This window comes from Oncorhynchus clarkii, chromosome 12 (assembly GCF_045791955.1).
Source record: "Oncorhynchus clarkii lewisi isolate Uvic-CL-2024 chromosome 12, UVic_Ocla_1.0, whole genome shotgun sequence".
Taxonomy (NCBI): domain Eukaryota; kingdom Metazoa; phylum Chordata; class Actinopteri; order Salmoniformes; family Salmonidae; genus Oncorhynchus; species Oncorhynchus clarkii.
Window position 1 is genome coordinate 69635771 of NC_092158.1, and position 12773 is coordinate 69648543.

The 12773-nt window shown below is 46.8% G+C and overlaps 1 protein-coding gene across 1 annotated transcript in view; it reads right to left on the reverse strand.

Moving 5' to 3' along the window:
- LOC139421131 (rho GTPase-activating protein 23-like) overlaps nt 1–11843 on the reverse strand; it is a 45158-nt gene extending 33315 nt beyond the window's left edge. Inside the window, exons 1-2 of the mRNA XM_071171727.1 lie at nt 10993–11843; nt 3340–3537 (exon numbers count right to left, since the gene is read on the reverse strand). Of these exons, the coding sequence (XP_071027828.1) occupies nt 3340–3537; nt 10993–11241 (447 nt within the window). The 5' untranslated portion in view covers nt 11242–11843. The remainder of the gene's footprint in view (nt 1–3339; nt 3538–10992) is intronic.
- Between the last annotated feature and the right edge of the window lie 930 nt (nt 11844–12773).

The following is a 12773-nucleotide window of genomic DNA, read 5'->3' on the forward strand; positions in this document are numbered from 1 at the left end:
CACTGGTACTGCCTGCTTCAGTTTTTGCTTGTTAGCAGGATTCAGGAGGATAGAATTATGGTCAGATTTACCAAATGGAGGGCGGGGGAGAGCTTTGTATGCATCTCTGTGTGTGGAGTAAAGGTGGTCTAGGATTTTTTTCCCCCTGGTTGCACATGTGACATGCTGGTAAAAAATACCTGCATTAAAGTCCCCAGCCACTAGGAGCGCCACTTCTGGGTGAGCATTTTCTTCTTTGCTTATGGCCTTATAGAGTGGGTTGAGAGCCGTCTTTAGTGCCAGCTTCGCTTTGTGGTGGTAAATAGACGGCTACAAATAATACAGATAAGAACTCTCTTGGTAGATAGTGTGGTCTACAGTTTATCATAAGGTACTCTACCTCAGGTGAGCAATACCTTGAGACTTCTTTAATATTAGACCCGCTGTTATTGACAAAAAGACACACACTCCCACCCCTCGTCTTACCAGAGGTAGCACCTCTGTTCTGCCGGTGCATGGAAAATCCTGCTAGCTTTATATTTTCAGTTTCTTCATTCAGCCACGTCTCGGTGGAACATAAGATGTTACAGTTTTTAATATCCCGTTGGTAGGATAATCTTAATCGTAGGTCATCATGTTTGTCTTTCATTCTTCTTGCTAACATGCAATGGGTGTTTACTCGCTCGCCTCCGGATTCTCAGAAGGTGATTAGCATGTGAAGCTACATGGCACTTGAACCATCTTCTTTTACAAGCTGATTAGCATGTGAAGAGTGACTTCAGTGGTATCCCAGCCAGTTCTCTCAAACAAACACACCTGTTCTGGTTTATGAGCTCCTAATGTTCAGCACACACAGCAGAGACACTCAGACAGGTTTGACTGTCTGCAGGTGGTGATGTCATACACAGAGCCAAACATGTGTAGTTGTCTGCATCAGACAGACGAGGGCAGCACTGAGCACACAGTCTGTCTGTCATAGGTGCTGTTTGATAGGGTGATAGACTGATGTAGGCGCACACACGTGCACACACACACACACTGAGCTGAATGGACAGTTTGAGGTGACTGGCTCCTGCCTGGCTTTAGGCAGTGCTGAGTGGGCTCATTCCTGCCTCCACAGACAATAGTGGGGGTTTATGGCCAGAGAAAGGAGGGCTGCCGCCCCAGAATAGACCCAGGAGCCAGGGAGGCTCCCCAGCTGAGCTGACCCCCCGGGTGGACACATGCGGGCCTGTGGTGGGGCTGAGGACCGAGAGATAGAGATGCACTATCCTCATCTCTACATCTCTCTCTGATTCTCTCTCTTGCTCTGTGGATATAGATGTAGGGTTAGGGACAGCTGTCATGCATGCACTGATCAATCCGTTAGGACAATCATCAGGCATGTGTCCATGATGAAGGGAGTCACATCATACAGGTCTTTGATGTGGCCCCAATGATGGGTAGGGACAGAGGGCTGCGTTCTCTGTGCCACTCGCTGCCCCTCACAGCAGCATGTGACCCTGGGGACAGGACAGGACAGGACAGGACAGGCAGCAGTGGGCCCATTGTCCGTGGTGGTTCTAGTAGAGGGCATGGTACTGCCGGTCCAGGCTGGGGGTAATATGAAAGTGGTACCAGGCAGGCCAGGACAACAGAGCCGATTGACACTTTTGTGTCCCAAATGGCACCCTATTCACTTTATAGTGCACTACTTTTATCCAGGGCCCATGGGGCTGTAGTATACTATATAGGGAATAAGGTGCCATTTTTGGGACACACAGACAGTGTCCTGTCCTTACTGCAGCTGCTGGGCTGGGGGTTGAAGGGGGAGGGGGTTCATCATAATAGGGCCCTTGTTTTGGCTGTAACCCCCCCCCCCCCCCCCCCCTCGTCACTCTATTTCACATCTGTAGCTCTGTCTGCCCGACAACTAAGAGAACAAAACAAAACACCCACCGGGATGATGCTTTTTCTGATGAGATTGTTATCTATGCCGCTGAATGGCTGTATAGACAGGACATATCTTTCAGTAAAACACCGTTGTTGTCCCTGTACTGTTTCTTACAGCAGTGTCCTCCTTTAGGAAAAAGGTATTCGTGAGCCAAAAGGTACACTGGATGTGGTACAATTGTCTGTCCATAGACAGTAAAACAGACAATGGAATTCTCTCTCTCTCTCTGTAAATCAGTCCTACAGGAGTATGGAGGTTGTGTATCACCCTTCCCCTTCTGTCCTTCGCTTGCTTATCCATCTCTACTCTAATGACAGGGCTCTTCTTATGACATCCATCTGTCTATGTCCCTAATCTGATTAACTCATAGGAGTCTACCCCAACACTTTAATTGGCTACGCTGGTTCAATCCCTGCATTTAATTGGCTATGCTTGGCTTGTCCCCCATTGTGTCCTGATTCTCTTGACCTTACTGCTCCTGTGTTCGGATTGATCTACGACCTTCCTGCCCTGTGATCTGATTGGTCCCGTCTTAATGCCCCAGCGATATGATTGGCTCAGCCTTACTGCCCATGTGATATGATTGGCTCAGTCTTAAAGGGATAATCCACCCTAGAAATGAAATGTGACGAGATACTTCATCATGATACGGTTCTCGTCCCTGGAAATAGGGATAACAAACTATCACATTTCATGACGCTTTTAAAACAATTACCTGAACACTCCATATCGCCAAATAAGCCAATAGGGGGATACTTGTGTAGAACACATCCATCTGTCTATATCGTCACAACAAAGTCTATATTTTGTTGAAATGTCCTTAAAGTTCACAGTGCACCTTCAAATTAATAACCTTGCTTCCTTCAACGACCATGACACAAACCTGTTTTCTCCTTGAGTTGCCATAGCAACCAGACTCACACAGCTTTGCGCTAGAAATGCAATCGCTACCATGTCGAACATGGTGATATTGTAACTCCTAAATAAAGCAACACCTCGCGGCACAACGCCTCTCCCCTATTTGACCTAGATAGTTTGTGTGTATGTATTGATATGTAGGCTACGTGTGCCTTTTTGAAATTAATGTAGTTCTGTCCTTGAGCTGTTCTTGTCCATTAATGTTCTGTATTATGTCATGTTTCATGTTTTGTGTGGACCCCAGGAAGAGTAGCTGCTGCTTTTGCAAAGGATAATGGGGATCCTAATAAAATGCCAAAATTGATAGGGCAGTTTGTTTCAGGGATTTTACAACTAGCTACTGTAACTACTTCACATGCTGATATTGACTTTGGTGCTATTGTGTGTAGCAATTTTTTAGCTAGCCAGACAGCGTTATTTAACAATGTAAATCATAGGAATCTGTAGATTTGAGTGGATTATTCTTTAAAAGCCCCAGTTGTCACTGGTGTGTTGTCCAGTGGTGGTACCTTGAGGCTGGTGTGCAGGGCAGACTCTGGTGGGTAGACGATGAAGTGGCGCAGCGTGAAGCCGAAGCCCTGTGAGTTCTTCTGGAGTAGTAGTGTCCGGGGACCCTGCCAGCCAACGCCGACCCCCTCTCCTCCCGCCCCCATCGCAGGCCGAGGGTTGTCACCGGCCGAGGAGAGCCCATCTCTCCAACCCTTTGCCTGTTGAACAGAGAGAGAATAAAAACATGCAATCCCCAAAACAATCACTTATGTCACTCCAACGGTCAACACTCCATCAGTAGTTAACCAGTTCCTCCTTCCACCAAGTATTCCCAGGAAAACTTTCAGAACTTTATGGAACTGGAACAAAGGTCAAACGACATCCATGCTACAAGAGCCAGGCCTCAGAGTGACATCACCACTTAACGGGCTGCTGGTTACTTCATTAGTGACTTCCCCTGCAGGCAAGAATAGGAATGTGTCTGTTTCTGTCCTGGGAGACTGGCGGACAATGAGTGTGGGTGTGTATCCATATGTTTTAATGCTAGAGGTGAGAGTTGAGCACAGCTGGCCCATAGGGTCAGGCAGTCCCCACATGGCACCCAGCACCACAACAATGTCCCAGAAACCACTAAGGGGTCCTGGGGGGTGTGGCCGCTGTCAGGAAGAGCCCAGGTCTAGACGGAGGGGAGCGGGGGGTGTTCCGTCCTGAGCTCACCCTGGAATGCTCAGGACGGAACTCTAGACAATTAAGGAATGTCTGTAATCAATCAGGACTGACCTTGGTCACCTTGCACCAGCGTGGTGTGAAAGGGTCAGGGTGAGCCTGAGTAGATGTCCACTCATTTTCCCCAAAGAAGGCAAATAACAATCATGACAGATACACGTGAGAACTAACACCCTGATGCTGCTGCTCCAACCCACATGTGTCATTCAAACACAACCACCTGACCAAACAGGGATGGGAGGGAGACAACCTTCCTAAACGTAAATGAGCCTATACCTCTGGACTCTTCTCTATGGAAGTTCACTTACTTAACTGTGCCGGTGTCTCTCCTCCTGACTCTCCACTCTGAGGGTGTGTGTGTGTGTCCATATGTTTTAATGCTAGTAGGTGAGTGGTGAGCACGGCTGGCCCCCAGCTGGCTATAGCCCTTCATACTCGTACCAGTATGCGTGTTGAAAATGGCAGATTTGGACACTGACAAGTGCCTAAATTGGAACGCAGTGGCTGCATCGTAACATGCAATACATGACATCAGAGCTCAGGGTCTCCACTCCGACAGCACTTTAAGGGATTTGACTGACATCCGTTCTGAACCTGAGCACCTGGTGATGAAGTTGGCCCCATCTCTCCCACTAATTGGGCAACTCTGGCTCAAATTTGTCGTTGTCGGGATGAGGGAAGTGCTGTAAATGAAGAGGACTCAACGTATGTTGAAAGATGAGAAGTTGAAAGTGATAATAAATACTGCTTTGACGTCATACAAGTGTGCACTTCACATTTCTTTGGGATTTATAATGGACCGTTTCCCTGATTGCGTAAACAACAACAGTAATTGTGTGATGGCGGGGATGCAGGGTTGTGTTCCAACCAAAACGACTACAAGTGTGCTCTAGTTCCTCAACGGCACAGCTAGGAGAGCTCGAAAAAGCACCTTATAGTTGAAGACTCTTCTTTTGAGTCATAAAGTGCATCGAAACGACTTAGGAACTGTGTACACTTTGGAGAGGTGTTTGGCCACTTGGAGACACCAGTCAGTCCTCTCACTCAAACCCATGTTTCTTTTTATGTCTTATGTTGCATCTACCCCACATTTTCCAGGAATATTCTCATCATGTTCCTGAATGTATTCAGAATATTTTCAGATTTTGTTATAAACAAATGCGGCAAAAAGTATAGTAAAAGCAAAACGTACATAAAATCAACAGTGTAATGTTTGGATTCAGTTTTGTGTCAGATGAACTGTCCTCACCTCTGGTCTAATCATTTCCCCATAATCTCCAAACGGTTCCCTTTGAATTGCTACCATGGTTATGGATATGCTTTCCATATTTCTTCTGTAAAAAAAAACCATTTAAATTCAGCCCTATCCATATAGGTTAGTTCCCACGCGTGTAAGGGGTTAACCCCCAACACAAACCCTATATTTCACTTCCTGTGCCCCTTCCCCCCTCCACACTACTCTGACCTCGCAGGGCCAATCACCCGGTCCGCTCAACAACAGGAAGTGGCAGGCTGGGGACAGGAAGTGTGGTACCGTAGAGGAGTGATAACCAGGCATACAGAGCACCTATAAATACAAAACCCCAGGGGGTTGGGGGTTTGTGCTCCCTCCCTCCCATTCAACCGCTCTTCTCCCTTCCACCATCACCACATATACATTCTTGCCATATGATCCAGCTGGAGTGACCATTACAACACATCCTCTCTTTGTCCTCCTCTCCTCTTTCCTGCTCGATGCACAGCTCTCCATACAGGTGATGATGTAACCTTGTTCTCACCGTTTCACAATGCCCAGGCAACTCTCCCACATTTCACAAACAGACGAGAGACGAGAGGCACGAGGATAATAAGGGAGAAAGTTTCAATGAGAGATGCATGAAAGTTGAGGGGGAGGGAAGAGAAGGGAGGAAAATAAAGAGAGTGAAAATGAAAGAGTAGGCTTAGGATATGAAGAGAGAAAGAAAGAGACTAGCCAGAGGGAATTCCAGAGGGAGCGGTTGGTTTGAGGCATGTTGAAACACACACTGACGGGGACTGGCAAGGAGGGGGTGAGGAGAGCGATGGAAGGAGAGAATGATAGAGAGAGGGAAGGAGCAAGTGGAGAGGGCAGGAGCGAGAGCAGGCTGGGCCAAGTGCGAGACAGGTTCCAGCACGCTGGTTTCGACCGCACAGCCCCTCCCGGCGCTGAGAATACCAAACCCTGTGATTACCCCAAGCACACAGAGACTGGAGCTCTGGGCCAGAGATGATTCCCACTGCCTGTCAGCCTGCCTGCCTGACCCTGAGTGTGTGGGTGACGTCTGTGACTGCCTGACTATTCTCCACTAAACACCCCCATAACAAGTCTCCATCTAACTACAGTAGGTTACACTCCAGACTCTAGGTTACACTCCAGACATGAGGTCTAGCATCATTGATTAAACTTACATCTGTCTGTCAGCTTATGTAAAAACTGACTGTATTTAGGCTATATCTAATAGTCTTTCCATGGCCACTCTCTCACCAACCTCCTAGATGAGGAAACCTTTCTCTAGTCTAGCCAATCCAAAAAGGGGAACATTTGGCACTTCACTCTGCACTTCTCTGCCTAGATCTCTCAAATCAAATCAAAGTGTATTGCTCACGTACACAGATTTGCAGGTGCAGCGAACACGCTCGTGTTTCTAGCAACGACAGTGCAATAATACAACAATACACACATAATCCAGAAAAATACAAGAAAGAAATTAAGATATATCAGAACGAGCAATGTCAAGAGACCGGCATATAAATATATACGTAGGTATATAAATATACTGTACATACATATAGTGGTGTGTAAAGACAGTATGGACAGTATATGAATAGAAATGGTGTGTACAGCCGTAGTTACATAGCAGTGATTCTAGGACAAGCTCACATGAATAGGATAATCATGATACACAAATGACACAATACGGAGCCCTGCCACATGCCATTAATTAGGATAATTAGCACATCTAAAGGCACCATAATGAGAACTCCTATTAAAATGCCATGTGGGGCCACCAGGAAACCATACACAATATTTCCCATCATTCCTATTCGTCTATATTAGAGGTCGACCGATTAATCGGAATGGCCGATTAATTAGGGCCGATTTCAAGTTTCCATGACAATCGAAAATCTGTATTTTTTGGACACCGATTTGGCCGATTATTATTATTATTTTTTACACCTTTATTTCATCTTTATTTAACTAGGCAAGTCAGTTAAGAACACATTCTTATTTTCAATGATGGCCTAGGAACGGTGGGTTAACTGCCTCGTTCAGGGGCAGAACGACAGATTTTTACCTTGTCAGCTCGGGGGATTCAATCTTGCAACCTTACAGTTAACTAGTCCAATGCTCTAACCACCTGATTACATTGCACTCCACAAGGAGACAGCCTGTTACGCGGATGCAGTAAGCCAAGGTAAGTTGCTAGCTAGCATTAAACTTATCTTATAAAAAACAATCAATCAATCATGATCACTAGTTAACTACACATGGTTGATGATATTACTAGTTTATCTAGCGTGTCCTGCGTTGCATATAATCGATGCAGTGCGTATCGTTGCTCCAATGTGTACCTAACCATAAACATCAATGCCTTTTTCAATGCCCATTTTAAACCTGCATATTTAGCTAAATGAAATCCAGGTTAGCAGTCAATATTAACCAGGTGAAATTGTGTCACTTCTCTTGCGTTCATTGCACGCAGAGTCAGTGTATATGCAACAGTTTGGGCCGCCTAATTTGCCAGAATTTTACGTAATTATGACATAACATTGAAGGTTGTGCAATGTAACAGGAATATTTAGACTTAGGGATGCCACCCGTTAGATCAAATACGAAACGGTTCCGTATTTCAGTGAAAGAAAAAACGTCTTGTTTTCAAGATGATAGTTTCCGGATTCGACAATATTAATGACCTAAGGCTCGTATTTCTGTGTGTTATTATGTTATAACTAAGTCTATGATTTGATTTAGCAGTCTGACTGAGCAGTGATAGGCAGCAGCAGGCTCGTAAGCATTCATTGAAACAGCACTTTCGTGCATTTTGCCAGCAGCTCTGCTGTTTATGACTTCAAGCCTATCAACTCCCGAGATTAGGCTGGTGTAACCGATGTGAAATGGCTAGCTAGTTAGCGGGGTGCGCGCTAATAGCGTTTCAAACGTCACTCGCTCTGAGACTTGGAGTAGTTATTCCCCTTGCTCAGCATGGGTAACGCTGCTTCGAGGGTGGCTGTTGTCGTTGAGTTCCTGGTTCGAGCCCAGGTAGGAGCGAGGAGAGGGCTATACTGTTACACTGGCAATACTAAAGTGCCTATAAGAACATCCAATAGTCAAAGGTATATGAAATACAAATGGTATAGAGAGAAATAGTCCTATAATTACAAAAATAACTACAACCTAAAACTTCTTACCTGGGAATATTGAAGACTCATGTTAAAAGGAACCACCAGCTTTCGTATGTTCTCATGTTCTGAGCAAGGAACTTAAACACTTTGTTTTTGCATTATTTAAACCAAATTTAACATGTTTCATTATTTATTTGAGGCTAAATTGATTTTATTGATGTATTATATTAAGTTAAAATAGGTGTTCATTCAGTATTGTTGTAATTGTCATTATTACAAATACATTCTTAAACAATTGGCCGATTAATCGGCATTGGCTTTTTTTGGTCCTCCAATAAATCTGTATCGGCGTTGAAAAATCCTAATCGGTCGACCTCTAGTCTATATAACCACATTGTGTTGCTATTGAGGTGGGCAGCAGACAGGTGTCCATCTCACCACTACTCTAACATTCATATCAGGCAGTACATCCCCAGCCTAACGATGATAGTTAGGAAGTGATTGTTAAGCTATATTAGTTCAGCGGTTGCAAATGATGGTGAAGAAAAGGAATGCCTGAAAGACATCTCACACACACACACACACACACACACACTGGGGGAACAATGGTCTTTCAAACAGTTGAGAGCTGCATCCCGTTTGAAAAGTTGGGCTTTACAGAGGTTTACAAATGCTGACACGCTTTTAATCCAGAGACCCACTGTCCGCTTCGTAGCACTGGTCTGAGAGCTGGACGGATGGGTGGATGGGGGACGGATGGGTGGATGGGGGACGGATGGGTGGATGGGGGACGGGAGAAGAGAAAGGGATACAAACTGAAGAAGTGACAAGCACTGCTACTTTAAGGTTCAATAGTTCTTCCTGGTCAGATCAGGAAAAACCCAGGGCCCTAGCTACTGTGTATCAAAGGCCCTCCCACCTGTATCATTGTCTCTACTCCGGCTCCTCTCCAAGCCAGAATACATCCTAGTTCAAACTAGCATGACAGCCGACATCTGACTGTGTGTCGGTACAGTTGAAAAGGCCAGCCGCACCATGGCAGCCTTTTAAACACATACAGTATTTCACAATCGAGTATAAACAGTCATTCAGCAAACCTGACGCACAGCTTCAACAATAACGTCTCTGTGTTTTACACAACCGCCTGAATTCCACTGTCTGTCTGTCTGTCTGTCTGTCTGTCTGTTTGCTCAATAACCTGTCTGAGCCCTCTGTCAGATCAAGTCAGTTGATGTCACATCAGTTAAACAGGGTTTTCTCCTCGAGCAACTCTGCTGAATATGAATCTCCAGTAACACATACCCCCCTCACCCGCCCTCCCCAAAACGGTCTCTAACCTACACCCCATGGGGGAAATAGGTAGGACTGGAGTGCTGAGGCTAGCACTACATTACTATCTGCATAATTATCCTCTTATTGTTTGTCTAACCAATGAAATTGTCGAACCTGAGCTTTTAATCTACCTGTCCGTAATAAAGCCATTTTGTGGGGGAAAACGTATTCTGATTGGCTGGGCCTGGCTGCCAAGTGAACTGTAAATTGTTGCATGCTGCATTTATATTTTTGTTCAGTATACATCCACAGATCCTAGCCATAATAACCCAAACTCTCCTTAAACCCTACACTCAGTGGCATACAGGCAACAGTAAAGTCTTTCAGGCTACTGGATGGCTCAAAATGTGCCTACTCCCATCAGAGAGAGATACTGAGAGATTCCAGGACTGATGCTGTGCACATTACTGGTGTTACTATCCTGGTCAACACAATTACAGAGGGAGTAGGCTGAGATTCCAGGACTGATGCTGTACACATTACTGCGAGAGGCCATTACTGTACACAGACAGTGTGTTTCCTCCAGCTGTGCCTATACTATAGCCTGGTCCTAGCTGCTCTTTCCCCTGGCTGCCCACATTCCCCAAGCCGCCATTTCTCAACTGCATGTCTGAAAGAGAGACAGAGAGAGAAAGCAAACACACACTGCGCTTCAACACACACACACACACTGAGTGCACATGGATGAGAGATGCTCTGAATTCTGCAGGCCTGGAGGGCGCATTGTCCCCCCCCCCCCTTCAAACTGCCACATAACAAGCCCCTTCATCTGCCTTAACTCACTAATTAGTAACGCCCCTCCAGGGGGAAACAGTCAATATGGCACAACCCCCTAAAGAGGACAACACAACTATAGCTGATGCTTAATGATTAATGCATTATTGTCGCTCACATTCAGCATCACACTGCCACATACAAACCAGTGGAGGCTGCTGAGGGGAGGACGGCTCTTAATAATGTCTGGAACGGAGCGAATGGAATGGCATCAAGCACATGGAAACCACTCATTGCGTTCCAGCCATTACCCCGAGCCCGTCCTCCCCAATTACAGTGCCACCAACCTCCTGTGACCGACAGAGAAAAACACGTGAGGAGAAGCTCTATCTCGCTAACACACAAACAAGCATACACACTGCACAATTTGCAAAACACCAGTTCCACATAACTATATGGATACCTCAACTGAGATTCTGAGGTAGACCCACAAACCTCCACCTTGCAGGGGTGTGGTGGGCACTGGGCACAGTCCTTACCCCGGGCTGGTGATAATGTTGCTGGGCACGGCTGCCGACCGGGACTGGCCTCATGGTGGGGGGCGAGGGCAAGGGGGCACCACGCAGCACTGCCAACCAGATACAGCGAGGCTCGGCGGCACTACAGTCCACTCCTACGGGATTCTGGAAGCACCACTCTGACCTAGTTGGTAGAGCAGGGTAAGGGGGCATAGCCGCGGGCATGGGGGCACAGAGATTACCCAACATGGGCCGACCCGATGCCAACATGGGCCACACACAGGAGGAGGCAAAGTCTTGACACTATCGCACAAACACGCTATTTTCCAGTAAATTACGCTGGTGTCAGTGTAACACCTACATCCTCTCTGGCCAAGTCATACTTCCATTGAGATGAACCAATCAGTGAAAGCAGAAGCCAAGAGGGCTAAGTAGCTCTTCAGATGGACCAAGATCATCCCTGAAAAGAAAAGAAAAATCCCAATAGTTCCAACCAACTCAGTTCAGTCTAGTCCCCTGTTCTCCTCGGTGTTCCTCTCCATCCTGATGCTGGCACGTCCCCAGATACATGCCTTTAGTTCCACATCACAGTCTCAAACTCCTGACCTCCAAGGACGTGAAGGAGCTTTCCAAGGCACACACACTCACACGCACGCTGGGGGGTGCACGCATGCCGTGGTGAGGCGTCCTAGGCCCTGAAATGATATTAAAGACGTCCTGGAGAGCAGATGTATGCCAGAGTGGTAGCAGAGAGGTTTAGTTTCCCTACAGATAGACAGACGGTCTGACTGACTGACAGAGCGACTGACAGACTAACTGACAGTGCCTCTCCTCTCCCAGCACAGCAGTGTCCTGTCCAGTGTTGTTCAGCAGGACACAAAGCCACTGTGTCTGTCAACCCCCCTAACACACAAACTGTCACAGCTGTAGGGCTGGCTCCTCTGTCTCCACTGTCCTCTCTCCTCTCGCTCTCTCTCTTTCCCGCCCTCCCTGTCTCTCTCTTCCCGAATCTCTTTTTTTCCCCCTCCTTCTGTCAGCCTCCAGCTCGCTGTCCGGCTTCACTTCTACCAATTCATCCTTCGCTCCGTCTCTGTCCCTCGTTCACGCTCTCCCTCCTCTGTTCCCTCCTGTCTGCACTCTGCTCCGTGTGATCCCTCACTCCATGATCATTCCAATCTGTCACGCAAAATCCACTTTGAGAGAGCCAAAAACACACACATACACAACACCCAACATGTACACTGTGAACACTGAGTGCCGGGCCCCGACACTGTGCTCCACTCTTGAAGTCCGGATGGAGTTTAACTGTAGGCTGGTGATGTGGTCTTCCTAAATCCAACAGCAGGTCCCTGTGGCTCTGTCCTGCCCTGTGTGTGTACAGGGAGTTTAGTGGCGCTTGTGTATGTGTGAAAGAGACACAGACACCGTGACACAGCTATGATGCCAGCACTCAACTTCCACCCCCCCCCCCCTCAAAAAAAGTCAGATTTCAAACACAAAGAAAAGAGACAGAGCACAACAGAATAAAACAGCTGCAATTGGACATCAATTTGACACTGCCCCCCCCCCCCCACTAAGTCATGAATTCACACACAAACACTAAAACAAACAGTGACACACACAGCAGAGTTCTCACCAAACCTCCAGGGGTCCTGAGTGGCAGGCAGGTGACCATGGTGAGTCTGACAAAGCTATGGCTTCATGCCCTGATCCTCTCTCTAGAAACTCACTACATAGACCTGTTACAGGTGAGGTTAGACTGGTTTCACCTGCTGCCATACAGTAGGGCAAGCACCAACACG